This window comes from Vulpes lagopus, chromosome 2, assembly GCF_018345385.1.
Source record: "Vulpes lagopus strain Blue_001 chromosome 2, ASM1834538v1, whole genome shotgun sequence".
NCBI classification, from domain to species: Eukaryota; Metazoa; Chordata; class Mammalia; order Carnivora; family Canidae; genus Vulpes; species Vulpes lagopus.
The window spans coordinates 74,033,669-74,048,602 of NC_054825.1; the positions used below are offsets into that span (position 1 = coordinate 74,033,669).

At 40.2% G+C, this 14,934-nt stretch overlaps 1 protein-coding gene across 1 annotated transcript in view; it reads right to left on the reverse strand.

The window, feature by feature from the left end:
- Window positions 1-671: 671 nt before the first annotated feature.
- The window catches only part of RAD51 (RAD51 recombinase), a 38,401-nt gene continuing 24,138 nt past the window's right edge, over window positions 672-14,934 (reverse strand). The window contains exons 6-10 of the mRNA XM_041744979.1: window positions 12,715-12,809; window positions 2,616-2,729; window positions 1,745-1,874; window positions 1,427-1,548; window positions 672-940 (exon numbers count right to left, since the gene is read on the reverse strand). Coding sequence (XP_041600913.1) covers window positions 817-940; window positions 1,427-1,548; window positions 1,745-1,874; window positions 2,616-2,729; window positions 12,715-12,809 — 585 coding nt within the window. The 3' untranslated portion in view covers window positions 672-816. The remainder of the gene's footprint in view (window positions 941-1,426; window positions 1,549-1,744; window positions 1,875-2,615; window positions 2,730-12,714; window positions 12,810-14,934) is intronic.

Sequence of the window (14,934 nt, forward strand, 5' to 3'; positions counted from 1 at the left end):
TCTCTCATGAATAAATAAATAAAATCTTTAAAAAAAAATTTTTTTTTCAGTTTTAAACCATTAGAAACTGATGACCCAGTGCCAAAAAGTTATTTTATGGCCCTATCTTGAAATATTCAGCTTATACAAAAATAATTCCTATAAACAGCACAAATAACTACTTTATTAGCAGCCCCACACTAAATCTACTTAAAGAGCCTCTGAAATACTTTGATATTTCAGAATTATCTTGAGTTACTCTTAGTAGTTAAAAAACCAAGCAAGTAGACGGTAACGGACTGATGGCCCAGTAGGCTTGTTCTGTAGCCCTTAACTAAAAACAAACTTTTACCTAAGATAATTCAGGCAAACTAACTTAACCTGCTTCTGATGGATAAGAGATTTACTGGCAGAAAAAAAAGAACCTGTGAGGAGACCCACTTTCTTTGCCACTTAGGCATTTTAACATTACCCAAACAGTGAGAAAAGAATCCAGTCTTCCCAGCTTATGTCTGCAAGAAAACCAAAGATTGGCCAGTAGATAGCTGTTAGTCCTGAATCAACCCCAAGGCACTATGTCAAAGGTACTCCTTACTTCCCCTGAAATAATTCACATAGAAATTAATACACTTCAGTCGGAATAAACATTTCAGATCAGTCTGTGACTACTGACCTGTCTCCTGTTAATACCATCAGAAAAGCCGATACAATAACTGTTTTTCCAGAAGCCTTTTTCTGGCAGTCACAACAGGAAGAGGCCTATGAAGAACCCCAGGGAGCAGTCCTCTTCATTAGGCTGCAGCACTTAAGGTTTCTCACAGGACAACCCCCAATGCTTCAGTCTTTGGCATCTCCCACTCCATCTGCATTGATGGCAAACATAGCTTCAGCTTCAGGAAGACAGGGAGAGTCGTAGATTTTGCAGATTCTGGTTTCCCCTCTTCCTTTCCTCAGATACAGCCTAACCCAAAGAGACAGACCAGTTATTATAATTTAAAAATCTTTTTCCTATTCATGGTAGATCTAAACTTCTTCAGACTTAAATACTTCTTAGGACTTTGGGGGAATCTTTCTGTATTCTTTGGGGGCATTTCCAACTTTCCAACCTGGAGGAATCCACGCCTACTCTGCCCGCCTCCCCCCCGCCCCCCCCCGGCCCTCCCCCATCCCTTAGTGGATTTTCCATATTGAAACAATTACGTTCTTAATAAGGGAGAGGGATATCCTTCATATTCATTCTTGCATATTTGAGGGCTTTTAATTCCTTTATAAACTAAAAGCAAACATACGCACTAACCAGAGCATGACAGTTCTGTCTAGCCAGGGACTCCTGGGTCTAATTATACAAATGTAGCTTTAACTAGTTTTAAAAGGAAATGCTGTATCTTCATGTCTACTTTCGTTAATATGACGTTCCAAGACAAAGTCGCCTATTCCATCACTTTACCTGGTTGTTGAGGCATGAGCAATGATATTTCCTCCAATAGGTTTTTTAGGATCTGCAGCAAACATGGCTGCTCCATCCACTTGGGCTACCACCTGGTTGGTGATTACCACTGCTACACCAAACTGACAGAGAAAGGATAAATGTCATTTTTTTTGTGGCCAAAGGATCTTATTGCTGCCACCCCTTTCCCCACAAAGTAATGAATGATTAATATATCTCTTCATATCTGTTATCTTTATGACACTAGGCTCTGACGTTCTGGCCTCCCAGCAAGGCCCCTGAAAATTGGGCATTCTCTGTCCCCATCCCCCAACTTACCTCATCAGCAAGTCGCAGAAGCATCCGCAGAAACCTGGCCAAGTGCATCTGCCTGGCAGAAAGCTCCCCTCGACCTGAATAGTCTGTTCTGTAGAGGGCAGTGGCACTGTCTACAATTAGCAGTGCATACCTATAGGAAACAAGGACTCTATGAAGCCTATTTCGAGCCTATGTCAGATTGTGCTCCCTTTCTCAGTACCTTAAACTTTCATATTTGTAGTTACACTCATACATAAATGTTTTATTAAAATATTTGTACAGCATTCATGTCTGAGGCACTATATAACAAGTAAAATTTTCAACAAGCTCAAGAGAATTACGGCTTCATTTCTTAGTAGTGACTTGACCCAAACCCCAACACAACAGTGTCAGACTAAGAAGGACCAAAACTTAAATCTTCCCATTTTTCTCTCTCTCTCTCTCTCTCTCTCTCCTCTCTCTCTTTCTCTCTTTTCTTTCTTTTCTTTCTTTCTTCCTTCCTTCCTTCCTTTTTCTTCCTTCCTTTCTTCCTTCCTTTCTTCCTTTCCTTTCTTTCCTTTCTTTTCTTTCTTTCTTTTTCTTTCTTTTTCTTTCTCTCTCTCTCTCTCTCTCTCTTTTTTTTTGGTAAATTTATTTGACAGAGCACAAGCAGGGGGAGTGGGAGAGGGAAAAGAAGACTCCCTGCTGAGTAGGGAGCTGGATCCAGAGCTCAATCCCAGGACTCCAGGAGCATGACCTGAGCTGAAGGCAGGCACTTAACCAACTGAGCCACCCAGGCACCCCCTTAATCTTCCCATTTCTAATTCAAGTTATCAATTTGGCCAAATAGTCTATATAAGACTTAGGGTTAAGGGCTCTAGGCCATATTCGGTGTCTTCTACTGAGCACATACCTAGATTCTACCATCATGGCTGATGCTTGATAAAGGAGCTGGGTCTGGTGGTCTGTGTTGAACCCTCGAGCATATGCTACATTATCCAGGACATCACTGCCAGAGAGGCCGTATCTAGAAGAAAATACAGAACATTTTTAGACTATAATGAAAACTCAGGCAGACTGGAAATTATTCTCTAGCAAAGAGATTGCTTGATTAGGTAAGAATTGTTAAGGCTAAAGAATACTAATTCCCGGGGCACCTGGGTGGCTCAGTGGTTGAGCATCTGCCTTTGGCCCAAGGCGTGATCCCAGTCTTGGGATCGAATCCCACATCGAGTTCCTTACATGGAGCCTGCTTCTCCCTCTACGTCTTTCATGAATAAATAAAATTAAAAAAAAAAAAATACTAATTCCCTTTTTTTTTTAACTTTAATTTTTTTTTAATTTTTTTCTTTTATTATTTATTTATGATAGTCATACAGAGAGAGAGAGAGGCAGAGACATAGGCAGAGGGAGAAGCAGGCTCCATGCACCGGGAGCCTGATGTGGGATTCGATCCCGGGTCTCCAGGATCGCGCCCTGGGCCAAAGGCAGGCGCCAAACCGCTGTGCCACCCAGGGATCCCCTAATTCCCTTTCTATTAGAAGTCCAGACAAACTAGAGAGATGTCAGCAGCAACTGCTTTGGAGTAGATCTACTGAGCAGGACTTCAGGATAAATCAAATTTAGTCTTTGAGGACTCCTGAGCAAAAACAAATTTCCAAATATAATGTTTCAAATGTTCTCCTGGAAAATCCAAGACAATAAGACGGAACTAAAACAAAAATAATGAATCATCAATTAAATTCATATAAACTACTTTTTTTTTTTTTTTATGATAGAGAGAGAGAGAGAGAGAGAGAGAGAGAGAGAGGCAGAGACACAGGCAGAGGGAGAAATGGGCTCCATGCCGGGAGCCCGACGCGGGACTCAATCCCGGGACTCCAGGATTGCGCCCTGGGCCAAAGGCAGGTGCCAAACCACTGAGCCACCCAGGGATCCCCATATAAACTACTTTTAGAATAAAACTTTCTTTTCTTTTTTTTTTAAGAGGGAGGTGGAGGGGGATCCCTGGGTGGCTCAGTGGTTTGGCACCTGCCTTTGGCCCAGGGCGCAATCCTGGAGTCCCGGGATTGAGTCCCGCGTCGGGCTCCCGGCATGGAGCCCATTTCTCCCTCTGCCTGTGTCTCTGCCTCTCTCTCTATGTCTATCATGAATAAATAAATAAAATCTTAAAAAAAAAAAAAAAGGGAGGTGGGGAAGGGTAGAGGGAGAGAAATTTAAGCAGGCTCTACACCCAGCACAGAGCTGGACTCAAGGCTCGATCTCACAATCCTGAGATCATGACTCGAGCTGAAATCATGAGTCAGATGCCAAAGGCAGACGCTCAACCGCATGAGCCACCCAGGCACCCCTAGGAAGAAAACTTTCTAAACAAGGACTAGGGATGCCTGGGTGGCTCAGCGGTTGAGCATCTGCCTTTGGCTCAGGGTGTGGTCCCAGAGTCCCGGGATCGAGTCCCACATCAGGCTTCCTGCATGGAGCTTGCTTCTCCCTCTGCCTGTGTCTCTGCACTGTTTTCCTCCACCCCGTGTCTCATGAGTAAAATGAATAAATAAAATATTTTAAACAAGGACAAAACCTAGAAGTTCAAAAGAAACAAGTAGATTTCGTTTCTCCTATTCTCCTTTCTTGCTAATGACTAGTTACAGTTAAGACACTATATGACATGTATCCAGTATGGTTAAATAAGTAACACCTTAATTCATATTATACCTCAATCATTTTTTCCTTTGCATTAAAAAAAAAAAGGGCAAAATAGGGGCACCTGGGTAGCTCAGAGACCGACTCTTGATTTTGGCTCAGGTCATGATTTCAGGGGGGTGTGATCAAACTGCATATGGCTCCATGCTGATCATGGCCTCTGCTTGGAAATCTCTCTCTCCCACTCCCTCAGTACCCCCTACATACCTCTCTCTCTCTCTCTCTCAAAAGGTAAATAAGGTATTTCTTACTTTAAAAAAATAATCTATTTTTTTCCACCTTTGTAACAGCTACCTAAGACATGAATGCTCAACGTGGTATGAGGAGGACAATTTTTATTCTCATTAAATATACCATAATGGGGTTTTCTTAAAGATTCATTTATTTTAGGAAGAGGGAGAGCAAGGAGGGGAGGGGCAAAGGGAGAGGGAGAGAGAATCTCAAGCAGATTCAACACTGAGTACAGAGCCCCACACTGGGCTTGATCTCACAATGTTGAGATCATGACCTGAGCTAAAACCAAGAGTGGGACACTCAACTGACTGCATCACCCAGGCACCCCAATGGGGCCCCATATCTTCAAAGGTATTTTGATTTTATCCATCTACTGAGACACAACTAAACGCCTGCATTTCTACAAAGCTTCTCTGCATTTTTCAAATAGATGTGATTCTCCTTCTGCACTTCCGAAAACTTGCTTTAGGCCTCTTTATGGCATTTGTGAGGAGCTACCTTATTATTCTTTTACTAGCCTACAAATTCCTTGAGGGAAAAGCACATTTTTCAATACCTAAATTCTGTTTATTCATGAGAGACAGAGAGAGTGAGGCAGAGACACAGGCAGAGGGAGAAGCAGGCTCCATGCAGGGAGCCTGACATGGGACTTGATCCCGGGTCTTCAGGATCAGGCCCTGGGCTGAAGGCAGTGCTAAACCGCTGAGCCACCGGGGCTGCCCCACAATACCTAAATTCTGAATAAAGCTTTTATTTACAACCCAGAGAATCATCTTACATTCACTTTAACCCAAGTAGTATTTTCATATTAGTGTTACCTAAAATTATTATAGTCCAAAAGTAAAACACTGACTCCCTTATGTTATAGTTTAAAAGAGAATCTATTGGGATCCCTGGGTGGCGCAGCGGTTTGGCGCCTGCCTTTGGCCTAGGGCGCGATCCTGGAGACCCGGGATCGAATCCCACGTCGGGCTCCCGGTGCATGGAGCCTGCTTCTCCCTCTGCCTGTGTCTCTGCCTCTCTCTCTCTCTCTCTGTGACTATCATAAATAAATAAAGATTTAAAAAAAATGTTTAAAAAAAATAAAAATAAATAAAAGAGAATCTATTTAAATAAAATTCAAGGCATTGTAATTCTTTGAAAACCCTAACTTCCTTTGTTTAGATTTAAGATTTTATTTATCTATTTAACACACAGAAAGAGGGAAGAATACAAGCAGGGGCAGCAGGCATAGGAAAGGGAAAAGCAGACCCCCCCACTGAGCAGGGAGCTCAACATGGAGCTCGATCCCAGGACCCTGAGATCATGACCTGAGCCAAAGGCAGATGCTTAATTAACCCACTGAGCCACCCAGGCACCCTTATGTTTATGTTTTTATCAGTCTTTGACAGAAACAGTCTATTCTATGTGGAGACTCTGATATTCAGAAAAGCATGCACTGCATTAAACCTATTCTTCTGAGATTTAGCTTTATTTGTCTTCCTCTGGTTTTTCCTCCCAGAAAGAATAGAAAAACAAAAGAATATTCTATCTAGGAGTTGGAGAGAACACTATAATAAGTTAGTGATCAATATCAAGAGATCCTACTCTCACCAAGTTTATTTTCCACATCATAAAATGGATTCTTCTTACTAGGGACAGACTTTGTAGTTTCCTAGACAATTCACCTGCTATTCTTTGCCATCAACAACACAAGTAGAAGTTTACTTTTGGCATTAAGTGGATGGATGATGATAAGTTATAAAGTCTGGGCATGAAGGTAAGAAGATAGACTAAGGATAGAGTTTTATCTTGGAATCCTGACCAAATACATTGGGAATAAGGAGATAAAATTTGGGATGCCTGGGTGGCTCAGTGGTTGAGCTCAGCCTTTGGCTCAGGTTGTGATCCCCAGATCCTGGGATTGAGACCTGTAGCATCAGACTCCCCACAGGGAGCCTGCTTCTTCCTCCCCCTCTGCCTATGTCTCTGCCTCTCTGTGTCTCTCATGAATAAACAAAATCTTAAAAGGAGATGAAATTTTCCATATTTAAATCATGGCTGTAAGAAAAAAAAAATTCAAGAGGCTTAAGTACCGTACCACAAAAGTCTAGATTTGTTCAAGAAACACTGATCCTGGGACACGCCTGGGTGGCTCAGTGGTTGAGCATCTGCCTTCATCTCAGGGCATGATCCTGGGGTCTGGGGATAGAGTCCTGCATTGGGTTCCCCACAGGGAGCCTGCTTCTCCCTCAGTCTATGTCTCTGCCACTCTCTCTCTCTGTGTCTCTCATGAATAAATAAATAAAATTAAAAAAAAAAAAAACACTGTATCATCTACCAGGAAAGGAGATTATCTTTTGCTATCAGAATATGGGTGATTTACCAGGAAAAGAGTTATCCTGGACTTTTGGGTCAGCAGTGTTCACAAAAAACACCATAGGGTTCTCTGTGATTACATTCCTGAAATAGCACATGGAATTTTCAATTCCCAAAATGTGGAAAAAGCTGGCTGGAAATAAGTGTCATCATCGCATAGTGTTTCCAGAACTTCCTTAAAAGAATAACCTGTTAAATACATCAGGTGATTCTTAACATATAAATTTGAAAACCGGCTGTACTACCTCAAGGAGGTTCTGGCATTCTTTCCTAGTATTTAAAAGAGATGGTAAAAAAAAAAAACCATTAATAAAAAATAAATAAATAAAAGAGATGATGACGCTGGGGTGCCTGGGTGGCTCCATTAGTTGAGCATCTGGCTTTTGGTTTTGGCTCAGGTCATGATCTCATGGGTTGTGGGATGGAGCCCCATGTTAGGCTCCATGCTCAGTGGGGAGACTACTTGAGATTCTTTCTCTCCCTCTTCTCCTCTCTAAAATAAATCTCAAAAAAAAAAAAAAAAAAAAAGTGGTGACACTGTACCTATCAATTATGGCCATGGTCCTTAAACTTTAGCAAGCACGTGCATCACCTGGAGAGCTTGTTAAAACGTTGCTGGACTAGGGACACCTGGGTGGCTCAGCGGACACCTGCGTTCGCCTCAGGGCGTGATCCTGGAGTCCTGGGATCAAGCCCCACATCAGGCTCCCTGCATGGAGCCTGCTTCTCCCTCTGCCTGTGTCTCTGCCTCTCTCGATCATGAATAAATAAATAAATCTTAAAAAAAAAAATACTGAATGACCTTTTCCAGGGGTTAGGGATACAGTGAATGATCAAAACAAAGCCCTGTCTTCAGGATCAACATTCTACTATCTCATCTATCCTATCTGAACACTCAATTATGTTAGTGGGCAAAATTTTAATGATTTTATCAAAAAAACTCATCTACTACAACAATGTACTTAAAAATTAAAAAGTATGAAGTATGATTTCTGGACAAGAACAAAAATAACTTTAGGACGAAGATACAGTTTAGTATACTCATCATTATAAACCTAAGATCAGGCTGCAAGAAAGAAATTCTTTCTTCCTGACAGATTCTGTAAGCAGACGCAGAGCTACAATTATTGTTCCAACCAATTTTTTTTGCCTCAGTGGTGTATATTCGATAGCTTATATTCCTCGAATTTTTAACTGGGAAAGATAGTTTCATTATAATTCTAAAACTAAAAAAGAAAATTCTCCAATTAGCCAGGCAAGTTCCAACTTGAGTCTGACTTCTCAATATTCAATTAAATTATATTTAATCACTAGGATTCAGGAAAATGTATGGTACAGAACTAAATTATCACATTTGACCCCTAGACAAGGAAATATATGTAAAACAATTTTGAGAGTTTATTTGAAAGATGTATGAGGGGACAGAGAAAATTTTGCATTCTTTACCAGCTTTACTGAGGTATTTTATATGCCATCAAATTGAACTGGTTTAAGTGTACAATTGAATGACTTTTTAGCAATAAAATTTGCATAGTTGTACAACCATCATCACAATCCAATTTTAAAACATTTCCATCATCCCCAAAAGATCTTTCAAATTGATTTGTAGTTACTTTTTTTTAAAATTTTTTTTTATTTTATTATTTATGATAGTCACAGAGAGAGAGAGAGAGAGAGAGAGGCAGAGACATAGGCAGAGGGAGAAGCAGGCTCCATGCACCGGGAGCCCGACGTGGGATTCGATCCCAGGTCTCCAGGATCGCGCCCTGGGCCAAAGGCAGGCGCTAAACCGCTGCGCCACCCAGGGATCCCCTGTAGTTACTTTCTATCCCTACTCCTTTCCCCAGGCAACCACTAATCTATAGACTTTATAGATTTTTCCCTTCTGGAAATTTCACATAAATGAAATCATACAATATGAGGTCTTATGTCTAGCTACTATCATTTAGTATATCTTCTGAGGTTCATCTATGGCATAACATGCAGGGGTACTTCATTCAATTTTATTGTTGAAAAAAAAATTTATTGTTGAATAGTACTCCACTGTATGCATAAACCAAATTTTGTTTATTCATTCATAAGTTGATGGGACAATGGAGTCATTTCCGGTTTGGGGCTATTATAACAATACTATAAACATCTACATACAAGTCTCTTATGTGGACATGTTTTCTTTTTCTTTTTTTAAAGATTTTATTTATTTATTTATGAGAGACACACACACAGAGAGAGAGGCAGAGACACAGGCAGAGGAAGAAGCAGGCTCCTCGCAGGGAGCCTGATGTGGGACCCAATCCCAGACCCTGGGATCATGACCTGGGCCAAAGGCAGATGCTCAACTGCTAAGCCACCCAGGCATCCCTGTGGATATGTTTTCATATCTCTTGGGTATATAACCAGAGTGAAACTGCTGGGTTATATGGTAATTTTATATTTAACTGCCACATTGTTTTCCAAAATGGCTATAGCACTTTACATTCTTACCGGCAATGTATTAGGGTTCCAGTTTCTCCATCCTCCCTCACATTTGTTACTACCTATTTTATTATAGCCACCTGAGTAGTGGTAGCTCATTGTGGGTTTTTTTTTTTTTCCTTCTCACTGTGTTTTTTTTCCCCTTGACTAACGATGTTGAGCACCTTTTCATGTGCTTCTTGGCCATTTATCTTCTTTAGAGAAATAGCTGTACAAATCCTTTGCTCATTTTTTAATTAGGTTGTCTTTTTATTGGATTTTTAGAGGTCTTTGTATACTCTGGATACTAGACCCTTCAGAAATATGATTTGCAAATATTTTCTCACATCCTTTGGGTTGTCTTTTCACTTTCTTAATAATGTTCTTTGAAGCACAGGACTTTTATCAATGTTTCCTTTCATGGAATGCTTTTTGGTGTTGCATCTAAGAAAAATCTCTGTCTGCCTCAAGCTCACAAATATTTTCTCCTGTCTTTTTGCCTGAAAGTTTAATGTTTTAGTTCTTACATTTAGGGCTATCATTCTTAAAATAATAAACGTACATGACATACAATTGACCATTTTAACCTTTTTAAAAATATATAGTCCAGTGGCAATAAGTACATACCTATGCTGTGCAACCATCACCACCATCCATCTCCACAACTTTTTATCATCCCAAACTGAAACTCTGTATCTTTCAAATAGTAACTCCCAATTCTCCTATCTCCCTGCCTCTGAGGACCACTGTTCTATTTTCTGCCTTTACAAATTTGACTATTTCACATAACTCATAGAAGAGGAATCATTACAATCTTTGTCCTTTTGTAACTGGCTTATTTGACTTAGCACGTTTGTAAGATTCATCCATGTAGCATGTGGGAGAATTTCCTTCCTTTTTAAGATTGAGTAGTATTCCATTTTATGTTTATATGACATTTTGCTTACCATTCATCTAATGATGAATAATTGGGGTGTTTCCACCTTTGACTATTGTGACTAGTGCTGCTATGAACACTGGTGTACAAGTATCTGAGTCCTTGTTTCAATCCTTTATATACTCAAAAGCAGAATTGCTTAATTATACTATAATTCTACATTTAATTTTTTGAGTAGTCACTAGACTATATCCATTTTTGTCAATTTTATGTAAGGTGTAAGGGTCTAAATTTATCTTTGCATGTTGATATCCAACTACATTAGCATCATTTATTGAAAAGACAACTACTGAGGAACAATTAAATTTACTTGGCATCTTTGTCAAAAATCAAATGATTATATATATATTAAAGATTTTATTTATTTATTCATGAGAGACAGAGAGAGAGAGAGGCAAAGACACAGGCAGAGGGAGAAGCAGGCTCCATGCAGAGAGCCTGACGTGGGACTCAATCCCGGGTCCTCCAGGATCACGCCCTGGGCCGAAGGCAGCGCTAAACCCCTGAGCCACCCAGGCTGCCCCAAATCAAATGATTATAAATGAAAGAGCTCACTTCTGGGCAGCCCCGGTGGTGCAGTGGTTTAGCGCCGCCTGCAGCCAGGGCGTGATCCTGGAGACCCTGGATTGAGTCCGTCAGGCTCTCTGCATGGAGCCTGCTTCTCCCTCTGCCTGTGTCTCTATGAATAAACAAATAAAATCTTAAAAAAAAAAAAAAGAGCTCACTTCTGAATTCTCAGTTCTGTTCCACTGATCCACCTGCCTGTCCCATTCCAGCACCATACTATCTTAATTATTGTTGCTTTAAAACTAAGTTTTAAAATTAAGACCAAGGGGGGATCCCTGGGTGGCGCAGCGGTTCGGCGCCTGCCTTTGGCCCAGGGCGCGATCCTGGAGACCCGGGATCGAATCCCACATTGGGCTCCCTGCATGGAGCCTGCTTCTCTCTCTGCCTGTGTCTCTGCCTCTCTCTCTCTGTGACTATCGTAAGTAAATAAAAATAAAAAAAAAATAAAAAAAATAAAAAATAAAAATAAAAATATTGTTTCTTTCAATCCATGAATATGGACTATTTTTCTATGTAGATCTTCAATTTCTTTCAGCAATGCTTTGTAGTCTTCAGTATTTTCCTATTTTGATTTTTGATTGTTTTGACAGTGAACGGAATTCAGTGCTACTGTGAATGATGGAATTGTTTTCTTAATTTTTGAGGTGTTCCTTTCTTATATATTGAAACACAATGGATTTTTGTAGTGACAATGTATCCTACAACCTTGCTGAACTAATGTAGTTCTAGTAGTTTTGTGTTTATGTAGATTGCTTAGGATTTTCTACACACAGGATTATTTCATCAGTGAATAGAGAGTTCTAGGGCGGTTGCAGTGGCCCAGTGGTTTAGCACCGCCTTCAGCCCAGGGCCTGATCCTGGAGACCCGGGATCGAGTCCCACGTCAGGCTCCCTGCATGGAGCCTGCTTCTCTCTCTGCCTGTGTCTCTGCCTCTCTCTCTCTCTCTCTCTCTTTCATGAATAAATAAATAAAATCTTTAAAAAAAAAAAAAAAGAGGTCAATATCTTCCATCCAATCTAGATGCCTTTTATTTCATTTTCTCACCTGTCGGCACTGACTAGGACCTCTAGTACATTCAGTATACTTCACCTTCAGTGGAAAGTAAGTGGTGAGAATGGACATTCTTGTTTCTAATCTTAAGGAGAAAGCATTCAGACTTCCACCATTAAGTATGATAGCTATATGTTTTTTTGAAGTAAGACATGGTCCTCAACAACTATGGTTAAATTGTCCCTTTTGCCTTTCAATTATGTCAGTTTCTGTTTTACATATTTTGAGGCCTGTTATTACAAAGGAATATGTTTATAACTGTTCTATTTTCCCAATGAACTTTTTGTTATAAAATGTTCCTCTTTGTCTCTAGTAATATAGTTTTGTTTTTTTGTTTTTTTTTGTTTTTTTTAGTAATATAGTTTTTTGTCTTAAAGTCTGTACTGTCTATTAGTATGGTCATTCCAGTTCTGTTATGGTTACTGTTTAGATGCAATATCTTTTCCCATTCTTTTTCAACCTATTTGTGTCTCTGAATCTAAAGTTTCTCTAGAAGAAAGCATATAGTTGGATGTAGTTTTTTATCCAGTCTGATGATAACCCATAGATTTTGAAGAGTGCTTCCCTCTACTACGGAAGGTCATACTTCTGAACATATAACTTCGGGATACAGAGCATTAAGGAAAGAAACACTCTTCAGACATACTAAACCTGGTAATCACTACAGTGACAGGTGTAGCCAGATTTCTCTCATCTAATTCAGCAACGTACCTCTCAGCCACTGCTAGCAGCCGTTCTGGCCTAAAGGTACCTTCAGTGTCAATGTACATGGCCTTTCCTTCTCCTCCACCTCGGTCAATGGGAAGCTAGACAGAACAAAAAGAACGGTGTGGAAATGAACACTGTACTTGTGATATAACTAACCAGCTTCCCTACCCATCCCAATAAGGCAAAGGGAAAAAACACTTTCAAGAGTCAATCAGAAGCTGAGAAGAGGCATTCCCTTCTGACAGAAATAGAGCTAGGAGATATGAAAGTATTCCAAAGCATGAGAAGCCACAGTCATGCCGGAATTGGATTGCTTAGATATACAGTCCAAGGGGTGCCTAGATGGCTTAATTGGTTAAGCATCTACTTTGGTTCAGGTCATGATCCCAGGGTCCTGGGATTGAGCCCTGTATCAGGCTCCCTGCACAGCAGGGAGTCTGCTTCTCTTTCTCCTCCTGCCCCCCTACCCCAAGTAGTGCTGTCTCTCAAATAAATAAACAAAATCATAAAAAAAAACTATAGCCCCAAATAGGTGATAAAATTCTATGACTGAATACCAAAACAAGATTGAAGAATTCTCTCGAGTACAGACCTTTGAAATATCATTTACTACCTTAGCTTTAATAAGTTAGAGACCCTGATCCAATATCCAATTAATTTTGTCACATCCAGACCACATACTTATTAAGCAGAGCTCGCTTCTGCAAGTTCCTAAAGGGGCTTGGCAATGCCCCAGGGGCATTCTTATTAAGTTTAAAGTATGACTAAGAAAGAAGAAAAAAGGTGTTTATTCCAACAGTAGCTACAGATGTTAAAAATAAAAGGAGGAAAAGGAAAATAAAGTTTAAAAAAAAAAAGGAAAGGAAAGAGGAATGCTATCAAAACTATCTTACAAGCTTAAGGAAATCTTGGTTTTAGGCTTAACCATCTCATGCCACACACCTTGGAGTTCTACGAAATTTTAAATGAATGATGCTAAAGGGTAGTTTCCATCCTAGCAATCTACTCTGGAGCCATAATTCACTTTTAAACTCTTAGGAAAATCCTTTAGGACATTTTACATTAAGGGCCTAGAAGCATCAAATTTTCTTTCTCTTACATTTCTGAGAAAAAAAAATTCAAAATTATGCAAGTACTATATGCTTGTATTATAATTCACACAAGGGACGCCTGGGTGGGTCAGCGCTTGGGAATCTGCTTTGGCTCAGGGTGTGATCCTGGGTTCCGGGGATCAATCCCACATCGGGCTCCCTGAGAGGAGCCTGCTTCTCCCTCTGTGTCTCTACCTCTGGCTGTGTCTCTCATAAACAAATTAATAAAATCTTTAAAAAAATTCACACAATACAGAAATAAGTACAAATTGAAAGCTCTTCTTCAGGGATGCCTGGGTTGCTCAGTCAGTGTTAAATATCTGCCTTCAGCTCAGGTCATGATTCCAGGGTCCTGGGATTGAGCCCTACCTCAGGCTCCCAGTTCAGCCTCTCCTCCATCCTCATGCTCTCTCTTAATAAATAAATAAACAAACAAATAAAATCTTTTTTTTTAAAAAAAGCTCTTATCATTCCCCTCTTCCAGAAGTAATCTTCCAGATCATTATCTACATATTTTCATACAAACACTCTTTATATGTGATTGTGCCATTACTATATGACCTTGAGAATATTAATTTTTTTTTCTATAAAAGGATCCCTTATGGGATCATTCTGAAGATTAAATTTACATAATGCGTTTATTAGCACAGTGCCTGACATACAGAAAGCACTTTAAAAACTGATGAGGGAACCCTGGGTGGCGCAGCGGTTTAGCGCCTGCCTTTGGCCCAGGGTGCGATCCTGGAGACCCGGGATCGAATCCCACGTCGGGCACCCGGTGCATGGAGCCTGCTTCTCCCTCTCCCTCTGCCAATGTCTCTACCTCTCTCTCTCTCTCTGTATGACTATCATAAATAAATTTAAAAAAAAAATTTAAAAAAACTGATGATATTATCCACCTCTAAGGCACTGACCTTAGCACTCAGAGGATTTGTTAATCTGGAAAGGGAAAAATGATTATGTTATCATTTCATCAGTTGGCAGATAAATCTTTCAAATCCTAAGAATCCATGGAAGGAAAAAAGGATACGTATACCACAAAAGAGGGTCTTGACAGAGGAAAGGTTTGGAATCACTGGCCAAGAGGACAGTAAATGCTTAGTTTTTTGGGGAGGAGAAAAATCTTGACACT